The sequence below is a fragment of the Apus apus genome, chromosome 9 (assembly GCF_020740795.1).
Source record: "Apus apus isolate bApuApu2 chromosome 9, bApuApu2.pri.cur, whole genome shotgun sequence".
NCBI lineage: Eukaryota > Metazoa > Chordata > Aves > Apodiformes > Apodidae > Apus > Apus apus.
The window spans coordinates 2796220-2810187 of NC_067290.1; the positions used below are offsets into that span (position 1 = coordinate 2796220).

Below are 13968 nucleotides of genomic sequence, written 5' to 3' on the forward strand. Positions count from 1 at the left end.
GAGTGACGTGCTCTTTGCAGGCAGCCTTGGATCTAAAATGTGTGCAATCTGGCAGCAATCTGCCTCTCTTGCCTTCATGCAGAAACTTTTATTAAGGCTCTTCTGCAAACTTCTTCACCTGTATTTTCCCAGCTCCCTTCTTGGAAGGATATTTCTGGTGTAGAGTGGTTTTTGCTTCAGTTCGCTACCTCTCTTGTTGATGTTTGGAATCAGTTATAAGAAATACTCTCGGGCACAAGGAGAACACAGGTCTGGCCCCTTAGACTCTTGTACTGTGAATGCTTGCAGATTTTGTATTTTTGGTGCAAATGACTGGGCTGAAACGGTTGTTGCTGGATCACCAAGGCAGACTGTGGGGAATGGGGACAGGGTGTTGTGGTGCAGGGTGCTGAGTTGCTGCCCTGCCTTATCTCTGCTCAGTAAGGAGGCTGTGAGATGAATACATAGCTTTTACACCCACCTCACAGCAGGAATTACACTGGTGCCCAAGTGATGAGAACCCAGAAGTGGTGCTGAAAGAGGTAGAATAAAATAGGGGTGGTAGCTAAAGTGAGATGCAAAATCACTGACCTTTGGGGCATGTTAACTGAAGAAGCACATTGACATCATGAAGTGTCAGGAAGTTCTTCTTTAGGTATATGTAGCTTTGAGAATTAATACAATATGAAGACAGTGAGATGGTTAACTTGTTTGTTTTCAGATACATTTGAAAGTTTTATATTATAAAAGGGGGTTTTGGTTCAGTTCTTCTTACTATGCTTAGCTGTTCCATAATATGTTTGCAACAGAATGCATGACGTCTAGGATATATAACATTTAGCAATCTTGTATATGCAACATGTGGTCATGTTAGACTTTTCCACCTTTCATTTCTTGTGTTTGTTAGCTTTTAATTCAAGTACCATTGCTAATTCCTTTATTATTTATTATTATTATTCCTCTTGCCCTGTTAAGGAGGATTAATGCAACAAGAAAACAAAAAGCATAAGGTAAAATGCCAAAGCTTTGCTTTAAGCTTATAGTTTTCTGTGTGAGAAGTTAAATCTTTGTATTGGTTTTTTTTTAAAGATCTGTCTGTTCAAACTCATTTTCTGTATGCAAAACAAGCATGGAAAAAAAATCCCCACAAAGTACTGAATAAGTGTGGTTTTTTGTTTTGTTTTGTTTTTAAACAAAATGCTGTTCTGCTGATTCCTTTGGCCAAGTAGCCTGAAGTCACTCTGAAGGCTGTGAGCTGCAAATGCAGAAGGATGATCAGTGCTGCATGGTAATAAACTGAGCACCTACAGTTAACGTTTCCCAGGGGTATCTCACCACAGATTTATGTATCCACAAGCACAAGCTCTGATCTAGGTGCAGCTGAAGGAACTGAAAGGTGGTGTGGCTGTTGAGGACACACATCGAATACAATGTGCTTATCATTCTTATTCACAGTGCAGATATGCTTTACTCTCCCATATCTTAAAACATAAAAGGTGCTGACCTGGTCTGCATCAAACTTGCTCTATCTTACTTTACCCTGTAGAAATATTAATTGTGCTGATAAGTTGTGTCTGGATTTCCTCTCCAGTTTAGCTTGAATTCAATGTCATTCTCTTTCTCCAGGTACTTCTGGTTATGAATTTGACCTATTTGACCATCCTCTTCAATTAATCTTGTTTTCCCTGTGCTTGTGCTTATCTACACTTATTTTTGACCTCACTTTTGATTGTTTCTTGAGTGTCTTGTAATTCTTGTCTCGTTCTTTTGTTATACTGGGCTTTGTTTATTAATCCACTTCTTCTCCCTCCAACCATATATTTGTGATTTCTCCAGACACATGGATTCAAGCACCAGTTTTCTCTACAGAAGAGTTCAGTCTTTGTCTCTCCTTGGCATCGTGTAGATGTCTATCTCTAATTCACACTCAACAAGTTTAAGAGAGCTCTCTTGCTGGTGTCTGCCCTCAGATGTTTCTCATTAATGTGTTTGCAGAGGCTGCTGGCCCTGCTGCTGTTCTGGGTGTCACTCAGATCTGTAACACAAGTATCCTCATGACTCTGACCTCTCTTTAGATCTTCATCTCCAAACCATGTCAAAATTCTTCTCTGCACAGCATGTCTTTTGTACAGGCCTTTTGTTTTCCTCACCCAACATTTTCCTTGTTTCTGTCATCCAGCTTTGACTTGGGTTACTAGTTGAGAACCATGCTAGACAAAAGCCATCATTTCTCCATAATGGAAATTACTGCCACAGACATAATCTTTCATGTTTCTCTTTCCTTTCTGTCCCTTGACTATTGCCCATTAAAAAAAAATAATAAAAATACAAAGTTCTCTTTATTTCTAATCTTTCCTGACTTACCCCACTGTGATCAATAACTTCCATGGGATTGAATAAATGTCTCATTGTTCAGTCTGCAGTTGGTCTCTGGTGCCAGTTTCCCTACTGCCTGTTTGCTTAAGTTTCAAACAAGCAACTTTAGGGTTTTTCCCCAGGTGTTCTCCCTGATAGTTTGGAGGGTGCTGTGTAAATCCCTGAAATCACTGAGCTGCTCATTTTCAAAAGCTTTAATTTCTCTATGGGCTTCAAAAAATGCTAATGGGCTAGGCTGAGAGTGCTCCATATGTGCTTGGGACCTGCAACAGCTTGCAGAGGAGAAAGGAAAACAATGTGCTGTTCCGTTAACTAATGTGTTGCAGAAAAAAATTCATAGTGGGTCAGTGTTTAGTAACTCATTGGTCTTTTGGACGTTGTATCTTTATGATTTAACATTCTATGTCTTTGTTGTTTTCCAGAATGTTTCTTTGCTGCTGTTTAAGTGAGAGGACAGACTGGGGAGATGTTGAGTGGAAGCAGTAAATGATAAATAGAAGGACAGAGTAGGATATTAGCTAATATTTTCAATTATAATAGATAAAAATATCTTGAACACTTGTAAAAGTGCTTTTGGCTTCTGTCTTGTTTAACCTAACAGTTAAGGTTTTGTAACAAGGGAGATACTTATGAAACTGTTTCTGTAGTGTTTAAATTGTATCCATCCAGAGGAAGCTAAGTTTGTGTTCTTGTGCTTCAATGATCACTTGTCTTCTCTTATGAGGTCTGGGTATAGAGAAATACTTGCATGTGGGCTAGAAAGTTGTTTTTTGATGGGGGTAACTTACAAAAATGCAGCTTTGATTCAGGTTAGTTTCTGCTGCATAGATAGGTTTATGTGTCACACAGAGAATTAGTTGGCCTTTTTCAGAAGGCTGCTTTTGTGGTTGCCTTTTTTCTGTTGGAACCTTGGAAGCTGAACTGTTTTTTAATTTCTGAAGCATGACTCCTGAGAGTGGTCAGGCTGTTCTCTGAAGGCTCCCTTGGAGTAGCTGTACAGTTGCTGTTCTTGCCCAGGTGGAATTAGTCTTCTAAGCTTCAAACTGTCTAAGAGAGGATTCCTCTTCTCTCATTCCCATAGACAACCTTTAATTTATTTATTTTTTACCGTTACCCTTAACCAATTAGTTTAATTTAGGGATTTTTTTGTTTGTTTGTTTTTTAACCTAAAAATGTATAGCTCCTTGAGGGTGATTTTTGTAACTCTGTTGGTGTGCAGCATGTTTAAAAAATCCCAGCATGTATGGTGTTCCACCCTGGAAGTGACAGACCTCTGTATCAACAGCATCCCTTCACAGAACCTCTTGAATGGGCACAACATTCTTCACAAGACCATAATTCCTAGAGGATCACTTTTGCAGCTCTCTTGTGGAATGAACTTTAATCATATGCAAAGCTACAAAACTATATTGAGGCCAGTTTGAGTGAAGTTGTTTTTAAAGTGTCTAATTTCCTGAATAAAATTAAGACTTGGTTCCTGTTTCCTTCTCTCAATGTGGACTTTTGTCACCAGCTAATTCTCTTACTAGCAGCATGTTTCGGAAAGGGATTGGGCATCTGCTACTCCCATTATTTGAAAATTAATGACAAACTGAAAGAAAACAACAGTTTGTTTTCAGTAAAGGACATCTTAATATCCTTTGCATTGTTCTTTATCAAGAGTTGACCAAAAGCTGTGTGTGACTGTCTTTGAAATTTAGGACAAAGCTGGTTAGTGCTAAATCCTGAGTTAGGCATCAGTTTGGTGCAGCTGCATCATCTCATCAGGCACTTCAAAATCTTATTTCCAACTGAATTTTTACCCTGTTAGAGGAATTTGTGTGACAGTCTGGGGAGAACAAAGGGTTTGGTTTGTTTTTTTGCTATTTTAAGCTTCAAGAAGAAAACCCCCAACAAACAAAACAAAAAAGAAATGAAGCATCAGGGTCTAAGTCTAAGGGATCAAAGGGGAATGATGCTGCAGGCTTCCAAATCTTTGCTTTGGTTTGGAAGAGAGTGTGGCCAAATGTGATACTAAGAAATATTTAGTGAAGACAGACTTAGTAAAAAAAATCTAAGGTCTTGTTTTCTAAAACCTCTTGCCCAGATGTCTTTAAAGAGTTAACTGGTTTTATAAGTTTAGATAAATTACTGTTCTTGAGCAAAAGCTGATTCTGACAGGGAGGGAGAATTCATGTTTTATCCTCAAACACTCTGCTTAGTTATTTCAAGTATGTCTCTTCTTGCACAGTTCTGTGGAGACGAGACTGGATTTCTTTATTGAAAATACATTTTTAAAACCTAAAAATACTTTAGAAATCCTATCTCTTAAGCTTAAAATCTTGGGTTAGTTTTAAAGTGTTTGACATTATTTAGAAAGAGAGAGGGAGGATAGTGAGGTTTATTATTTATAGTGCAAAGTCAAGGAAATTGCTTCCCCAACATGTGCTTGTTGTTAAGTCTATATACATGTGTTTGAGATTTCTGTAATTGCCACTATCTTTTTTTTTTACTTTTTTTTTCTTTTAAGATCACACTGTAAAGTAAGTTACAGTAAGCAGTTCTTCTGACAGAATAGCATGCTAGTTTTGTGGGGAGTTTTTGTTAGCAGTCCTGGGTTCTTAGTTTGTTCTCTTAACAGTTCAGTGTCTGCTCTTGCCTTCTTGTTTATGAACACATTTAAGTTTAAACCTTCTTACAAAAGCATCTCGACAACATGTTATTCTTTTCCTTTCCCTTTCATATCTTTTGGAACTTCATATTGGTACTTCTTTGTAAGTTTTGAAGCCTTCGTGTTGTGCTGAAATATGCATTTTTACAGGCTGGGGTTAATTTTTTATGGATGGGAATGATGTGTTGGAGGAAAGGGGTAAAATCAGCTACTGAAGTTACTGTTATACAAGTGGGAGTTTTCTGCCTGTGTCATTATATATACACATGCCCAGTGTTCATGAGGAAGAAAATGTCTTAAAGCCTATAAGCTTTAGATGATTCCACTTTGGGCCTAGGAGAGCAGGGAGTGCACATTTATAGAAGACTATGGATCTGAAGTAATCTTGTCCCCATGCAGGTAGCCAGGCCAGCTGTCCTCTTCACTTTAGATGAATTGCATCTTTGGATATTGCCTCAAGCAGCTGTTTTCTGGGATGGAAGGCTGGCATGTGGGAGGCAAAAATGGTAGATAACCCTGTTGCAGTGTATTTGAGTGGTGATCATTGATCGAGTACTGGAGAATTTGGTCTTCCAGGTTTTTTTGGATGAGTAGTTGGTGGGAAAGCTAATTCCAGTGTTTCCTTATTTTCACCAATGACTTAGTTTTAACAAATCCTGGGCTGGTGTAACAGGAAAAGAGCAGCAGAAGCCTGGGTTTTTGATTCTTTTTGCTGTCATGCTCTTGCTCGTTACTGCTCTCTGCTGTGTGCAGGCCATGAAGAAGTGGCTTACCACCTCCTGTGCTGTGGGGAGGGCTCCCTGAGGTTGCTCTTTGAAACTTTGACTCTCTGTTTTCCAGGATCCAGAGAGGAATGGAGACTCCATTGGATGTTTTGTCGAGAGCAGCATCTCTAGTACATGCTGATGATGAGAAGCGTAAGTCTGAGACCTCGTTCTCTGCTTTGCTGGATCCAGATGCTTTATGTTTGCTCTGTGTAGGATGTGTATTCTGGCTTTATCCATTTTGCTGAATCTAAGACCTGTAGAAAAAAAGTCTTCAGGAGCCCTCAAAAGGTCATCTTCCTCACGTGCAAAATCAGTATGTTGCAATTAAACTACTTAGTATGCAAGAGAGAATAATTCTTCTTATTTTTAAACTGAACTTAATTCATCTAAAGGTTCCTCTTTTTTCCCAATTGCACTTGCATTGTTAGTGGACAAAAAGTGCTAATGAAACTGCCCTCAAACTAAGGACAATTTGGGGCCTTACAGTCCCTGAGAATATCAGTTAGACCTCTTCTCATTTAAGAACACATAACTGGGTGGGCATGAGTGGGCTGCAAAGATTCCTTTTCAATGCAAAAAAAACCTGTTGCCCTCAGTAATGAGCACTTCATTTTCCTTTCACTGCCACTGGAAGGTGAGTACAGGATGTTAATGCAGTAAATGAGGTTGGTTGCAGCTAGAGGCTCATGCTGCCAATCATTAGGGTAATATTTTTGCTTTGAGCATTCACAGTGAGTGTTTAAGATGGGTTTACTGCAGTTAGAATAAAATTATCTGTCCAATTGCAGTGCTGCTTTGTAAAGCAGATTGTTTCCTGCAAGCTTAGTAATAAATGTCTGTGTCAGTTTTTTTCTGAGTAGTGGAAGCTCTCAGGAGGTGTTTGTATCTTGGGTATCAACCTGAATAGATACTGACTACAAAAATGGTTCTTTGGGTTTCACTGTAGTAGGATGATTGGGTTGGTTGCTGGTTGTGGACTGTTTCTGGTAAAATGAACAGCCGTGGAAGTCCTTGAGGAAACAATTTCAACCCTGATTTTGGCCTGGGACATTCCTCTTGAAAAGTAACAGATTTGTAGAGAGGGCAAAACCCTAACTTTTCCACTAGATTTGAAATATATATTTTGAATATGTATTCTAAATTTTCTTAGGCTTAAATGCATTCTTCTTGGTTAGCTGTTTTAGCTGTTGCCTAAGACTAGTTTGATTTTTTTTTATTTCCACGGGGTAGGACTGCTGGGCTGGATGTAGAGAATGCAGGAGAAGTCTGGTTCAGTGCAAGTTGCATGTGAGGAAGCTGAGATGTATCTGGTTCTAATTTACATTCCTTTAGTCTTACCACTTAGACTTAATTAGATTTAGGCCACTCTGCAGCTTCTAACTTAGCCTGTCTCTGGGTTATCCTGTTGCTGTGCGGATCGCACACCAAGAATGCTCGAGTGTGAGAGGCTGCTCAAAGGAAGGACTGAGTAGTCTGGACCAGTCACTGAACTTGCTCTTTTTAGCACAACTGTTGTGGAAGAGGCACCAGCTAGGCCCCACTCTGTGGTGCAGAGTGGATGCAAACAGCTTGAAGTTAGTCTTAATTTTGAATTTAGCAATTATCCTTGACCTTCCCAGTAAAGTGCCTGGCACGCTGCTCCCAGAGTTTTGTCAGTGGGTCCTGTCTGTGTTTCTGTATCCCCTCTTTGCTTTGTCAACCAGCTAGAATTCTACACAGAGTTTCTGATACCCCAGTCATGACCAGGAGTGAAATAATTGCTTTAAGCCCCAACCCTCCCCCTTTTTTTTTTTTCTTTAAATCAGATGACTTTTACGTTCTCACTACCGAAACAAACTATTGAATTGATTTCAGTGATATTTCTTGTATTTAGGTAATTCATACACGTAATTTTCTTGTTGATTCCCCCCAGAAATTTCCAAGGGGTTCTTTCTGACATTTCTAATGTTATAATTAAGTTTTCTGCTTCCAAAGTTTTGAATAAGGATTTCAGATTAATGTAGTTTCTGAAACATTTTTGCTAGAATAAAAATTTGTCTAACAGATAATTCCTGAAGCACTCTGTGCATTTCATGGTCAAAGTGTAATCTTATTATTGAATGGATAGCAAAGGAAATGTAGCTATATGCTGTCTTGACATGACAATGCTAGCAAGCAACTAGTGGGTAGATTCCACTAGTGAAATAATAAATCTGCTTGTTAATGTGATCCAGCTCATCTCAGATACTCTCATCTAAACTGTACGCTATGTAACAGTTGAAAAGTTCTAGTTTCTCACTTTTTAAAGATAATTTTAAGTGGTTGATGTACCTATTTTAACTATAATTCCTCAAAATTATTCCCTTTCAAAGTAGTTTACTGTTACATTTTTTATCAGAAAAACAAAGTTAATCTTAACACTTCTTTTCTGTCATCTCTTGTGAGAAGATGTTTCTGAAGTTAGACTGTGTGTGCTCCTACCCAAGGTGTAAAGCAAGCTGAAGTTGTTAGTGGTCTCTTACTCATGCATACCAGTAATTTTCACTACTTATTTTCTTGGCAACATTAGTAGTATTTGTACACAAGCCCTTGGTACTCTTGCAGACATCTTAAATTCCAAGCTCTCTCATCCTGATACGCTTTATTCTACACCTCAGCCTCAACTTCAGGCTAATTTACCCAGATCAGCAGCCTTCAAATGTATTATCTGAATCCAGGCACTGCAAATACAGGTGTGTGTTCAAAAACAAGGTTTATGTCCTGAAGCTGGTAGGAATTGAATTTTATTCTTGTTCATGTAGGTGTGTCCAGATGTGGAGTTTTACCAGTATTTATGAATTTAATTCTTTCTAATAGGAAGGAACATCTTATCTCCGTGGGCACTGACTGCAGTGCCCACAAATGTAAAAGTGTTGCAGTGTATATGCAAATCACACTCAGTTTAAAACAAATACCTTTAAACTTAACAGCACTTACAGAAGTGCATGAGGTATATGACTGCTCAGGTTTCTCAGAATGGTTATTGATTTCCTAGACAAGGATGACCTTGAATTGGTGTGGTTTGGTCAGTGAGGTTGACCCTCAGTGATACATTTGCACTCTGTGGTGCTTCCAAGTGCATCTCTGTTCTACTTCATGAACTATATTGTATTTTGACAATTCCCAGTTTAAGTTTCTGCACTTCTTATTGGAGAAAATGTATGGAACACATTTGGTTAACTGCTGTGTCATGGAAATGGTTAATTATGGAAAAGAAATTATTACTGTAGTTTTTTATTTGTAGCTGTTACCACTGTCAGGTAAGCAATTATTTAAGCTTCTGCTAAAGTGGATCTGAACTTCAGAAAAAACAGCAAAGCAAACCAAAAAAAGCTGGATGAGAGAAGACAGACACTCCTTTAGAAGTGATACCAGCTAAAGGAGAGGAGAGAGGTGTTTCTTAGTGGAGCTCCTTGCTTACTGATTGTCCAAACTTGGCCTTTCATTCAGTGGCAAGGAAGCACACAATGCTGCAATCATTAGGCACTCATTTGAAGGCTAGTCCCTAATTGCTTGCTTGTCAGTAGTGAAGGGAAAGGGCAGAGGAAGATCTGTGCCGTTCATGAGCAGCTGCTCAGTGCCAGAGTAGGTAACCTGCACAAGTTCTGTCTGTGAGTGGCTTTGCTGGGCTTTTTCAGTGCTTCAGAAGTGGGCTTTGTGTGAAGGGAGCACCTGTATGACCTCTGTCTCTGTGCAGTCTGCCTAAAGTCAGCGTGGTGGAAACCTTTTTACACGTGGGTTATTGTACAATTGCAAAAATCAAGTTTACCATGAGATGCTTGACACTATTGATGACTCTCTTGTCCTTTCTTCTTTCCCTATCCTTTTTGTAATGATTGTGCTGATTTCTCATACATTCAGGAATTAAATTAGAAGATCAACAGGTTAGGCTGACAGTATTTAAGAGAAGGAATTACTGAAAATACAGTTTTTCTTCATGTAATTGTGTTGAACAGCATGTGCTTAAACATTAAGGAGGATTAAAATTTTGTATTTATCTCATGTAAAAATAAGGGGTTTGGGAGCTGGTCTTTCTGTTATGAACAGAGTTTTAAAAGCCTAATCTTGTTATTGATACAATTGTGCAGGAAAATGTCAATAAGGACTTGCACGATGTGTTGGTAGCTCTGGTAGTTGCCCCCTGTGCTGGTTTTATAGTAATGCTTTCCTTACATACTTCCCTCCAGTATGCAAGCCCAGCTTAAGGATATGGGAATGAATGAGAAAATGCATGTTGTTTCTTAGTCTCTCAGGACAATATAGTGAAAAGTCTGCTGCTGGCAAACAGAAGAAAATCTGCTTCCACAAGGAAATGAAAGGTTTGGAAACAGCTAATAAATGGCACAATAAAATCTCAAATCTTGGGTAGTAGCTTTGCATTCTAAGGTGTTATACCAAACCCATTCCTCTTGAGTCCTGATTTCTGTTTTGACAAACTGATACAGGACTGCATTGGGGGGGTGGGGGGGGGGGAGGTGGTCTTTAATCAAGTCATGCTTCTTGCACATGTGCCTTCAGTCACATGCATCATCCCTGTATGCATGGAAGCCTGGAATTGCTATTCCACACTTGTTGCCTGTGAACACTGTTATTGTTTGGCAACAGTTTCTTTTATGTGGTTTAGTTTAATCCACTTCAAATAATTAAGCCAGACCATACAGTTGATATTTCCAGTACAGAAGAAGTATTGTGCTTTAAAATCCCTGCCCTAATCCACTTTGTAATAAAATCCTGATGTAGACAAGACCTCCAAATCAGTTTTTACTGTTTTTTCACTCGTGTCTATCAGTTCAGTCAGGAGAAGTGATGTTGTGCTGGCTGCCATCTCATTAATAAAGATGCGACAATTAGTTGTTTTGCATAGCTGATCCTGGAAAAGATAGTTCTGAGTTGAGAACAATTTATTATTTTTTAAATCTCTTGAAGAGGGTGGTGATTCTGTAAGCTTATTGTCTTTAGATACAAACCAAGCAATATTTATAGTAGGATTAGACTTGAATGTTGCTATTTGTGTTGAAGGTATTAATGATGAAATATTTCTAGCATCAGCACAACTTTTCATCCACACCACTGTTTGTTCAGTAAATGTACAACAAATGAGGGGCAGTGAGCCTAAGGAAGGATTTGACAGCAGTGTTTGCAGAAGTTGGAATAGCTTCCATCCTACATTGTGAGCATGTAAAGCAGCACTGAAAATATGAAAGATCCTGAAGAATTTTTGACTGACTAAAAGTGAGGATTTGCATGGTACTTGCTATAGGAATAAAATTAGTCTCGATGAGTTTAATTTGAGGTTTGTTTTTTTAGGGGGGGAGTTTCTCCTGAATTTTTGGGGTTTTTTTTGTTGGTTTGTGTTGTGTTTTTTTCTGTAGACATTCATCTGCTTCAGTGAAGTAGGGAACAGTGATAACATGTTTTTACACAGAAGTGAAATAGCAGTGTCCTGTCACTGTTCTTGTTTATTTTCTTTTTGCAACTTCACCCCATTCTGGGTAGAACTGGGAAGAATAACGTGCTTGGAGTAAGGATGATAAATATTGTATAGCTAAGTGTTACTTAAAGCAAGATGAAAAATTTCCAGTTGAATTAATCTTGTCATTTGACTTGCCCTCTGTATTTTTATGTGCACATAAAGGTACAAAATAGCAGATTGTGTAACAAAGAAATAAATGGAAAAGCCTTAGCTGTGTGTTGCAGTGCACAGACATTTCAGTATTCTCATTTATTGGGTGCTTGTTTTAGGGGTGGAAGGGAATCAAACTGGTTCAATATAGGCAACTTGGGGCGTGTTTAGAGTTCTTAGGAAATCTAAAATGTTCTTGTGTACCAAACCCTAATTCTCATTTAGACTGGTTTGATGGTAAACTGTTTTCTCTTCATGCTAGAATTCTTCATTTTGTCCCCAGTGATAAGTATAATACACCATAAGATTGCTCACAGGGAAACTATCCATAAGAAACTCCTGGCTTTGAAGAGTCTCACACTAGTTTCTGTCCTGTGCCTGGTGAGCTGGCAGTCATTGTACAGAACCTGCAGGTACCATGGCCAGCAGGGCTGACCATGTCACTCTCTGGTGGGTTCCCAACTTGGGCTTGATAAAAATCTCCCCCCTAATGAAAAGGTTGTACACGATGCTTCGACTAAGAATCTTGCTTCCTATGACTTCCAGTCAGTGGAGGAGTCATTTTTGATCTTCACCTCCTACTTTTTGTTTAGTAGGACCATACTTGCTGAAATCCCACTTGGCAACACAAGCACGTTAAGCCAGGTTTTTCTTTTGCATTCTGTAAATAATTGTAACAGTATTTTGTGTACATCTTGTTCTTCAGTGTTTTCAAAGTCTGGGGATTTTTTATATCAGAGTTTGTCAGCTCTTGGATGTCTTATTAACAGAGCCTTTGCAACCTTTCATTTAGGGCTTGATTTCTTCAGGCTTTTCCCTTATTAGGTTGAAAGGAGGGTGAAAGTGATTATTTCTCATATGAAGATAAGTGGACTGTCCATTTGGATGCTTATTTCTTCATTTATGGTAAATTAAAGTACTGATTTGGTTGTCTTTTTACCAGTTTGGTGACTGGATGAATCTGTCAGACAAAGAGTTAGGTCTTGAAAATTAGAGGTATGGTTAGACTGGTATTCTGCAACTCAGTGGAATGTCCTGAATTCTTTAACTGCAGAAATTAATGTTCAATTAAGCAATTGTATAGCTTTTACGAATCAGCAACTGTGCTTTTGGTCAGAGCTTATGTGATGTCTAGCAAAAGACAAATTTAAGATTTTCTGGAGGAAAAGCTAATTTCTAAGAAGCAGCATCAGTGAAAGCCTGTGTTTGTAATCCCTCAACATCCACGAGAGGTGTTAAAACCAGATTTGTCAGCTAGTCATTTACATAATGTTTAATCAATGGTAGGGGAAGAGGGGGTGTCCTGTTAGTTTTGGAGCAAACTTTGTGCATAAATCTTTTTTTCCTGAAAGGGAGGAAAGTATGGAAGTGTGATGTTTTAGTTTAGTAATAGTGTGATGGGAGAACGTATGTGGCTCTATCACTGAGGTGCAGCCTAAATCATCTGTTGAATACCAAGAGCTGTATGAATATTCTTTATGAATGCCAAGAGCTTTAAATAATAAAACTCTCTGAGTAATAACATGCATAGTGTTCTGCTTTTACATTTACGAACAGTGCAGACCAGAAAATACTAATATCTTCTCTGTTTTAAATACAAGTTAATATATTGTTTAGGAAAATGCCCAAACGACTAAATTCCTGACCTGCTTTTTATCTGTCATAAACCGTTGGCTGTTTGTATTACTCAGTATTTCACAGGGTAGCTTCCTGTAAATGGTGTCAGGGCCATTTATTAATTTTTAGGCATTTCTCAAAAGCGGGAGCGTTAAAAAGGATAACTGGTTGTTAGGGTTGTGGTGGTGTTGTTGTTGTTTTCTAAAAATGAAATAAAAAAATTAATCTTGCCTCCAGAAAGCTTCACCCCTTTTATTCTCAAGTTTATTGTAGCAAGGAAATAAAGAATGAGTAGAGTTATGTTTTCAACTTGTTAAATAGGCTGGAAAATGGGGCAATTGTCTGCCTGGCGCCTGGATGTGTTTGGATAGCAGCAGAACACCATTAGCACACTCAGTGGAGTGATGGTAATGCCTGCAGGAACAAAAGTGTCTAAACATCTTTTTCCAAAGATTTTACAAAACATTTGCAGGAGGCTCAGCTGCCTGCAGTTTGTAAACAGGTTGTAGCATCCTTCAGCACAGCAGATGTTGCTGCCCAAGCTGCAGCAGCTCAGGCAGCGGGCAGCTCCCCGCTGGACAGCACGGAGGTTCTTCCTGAGCCCTTTTTAGCTAATTGGTGAGAAAATATTGGTGGCAATCCCTCCCAGTGCATGATGTTTACAGAAACACTATCTCTTTAAATGCTGTCTGGTGAATGGAGGGGAAGGAATCTTCTGAGAAGAATGGAATTTGTCATCAGACACCAGCCATTGCTCTGAGAACTGCAGCTGACCCAACACTGTATTGTCATTGCCATAGCACACGCAGATCCCTGTGGGCCTTGCCAGTGCACGTGCTTCTGAAGAATGGTACCTTCTGAAATGCTGCACTTGGAACTTTGGCCTCAATTTGTCTATTTTACAATGATAGATATTTGTTATACCCTGAATTGTGAGA

General features: G+C 38.9%; 3 protein-coding genes across 6 annotated transcripts in view; 2 read left to right on the top strand and 1 right to left on the bottom strand.

Annotated features, from left to right (window-relative positions):
* The window catches only part of TAMM41 (TAM41 mitochondrial translocator assembly and maintenance homolog), a 43541-nt gene extending 37648 nt beyond the window's left edge, over window positions 1-5893 (top strand). Inside the window, exon 9 of the mRNA XM_051627111.1 lies at window positions 5846-5893. The gene's annotated coding sequence lies outside the window, so the exon portion shown is untranslated. The remainder of the gene's footprint in view (window positions 1-5845) is intronic.
* Window positions 1-13968, bottom strand: part of TSEN2 (tRNA splicing endonuclease subunit 2) — a 603350-nt gene that overhangs the window by 419194 nt on the left and 170188 nt on the right. The window lies entirely within an intron of this gene.
* Window positions 1-13968, top strand: part of VGLL4 (vestigial like family member 4) — a 99146-nt gene that overhangs the window by 11632 nt on the left and 73546 nt on the right. The window contains exon 2 of one of the 2 annotated variants that reach the window (XM_051627112.1): window positions 5846-5922. The exons of the other annotated variant lie outside the window; for it this stretch is intronic. Coding sequence (XP_051483072.1) covers window positions 5846-5922 — 77 coding nt within the window. The remainder of the gene's footprint in view (window positions 1-5845; window positions 5923-13968) is intronic. 2 annotated transcript variants of the gene reach the window in all.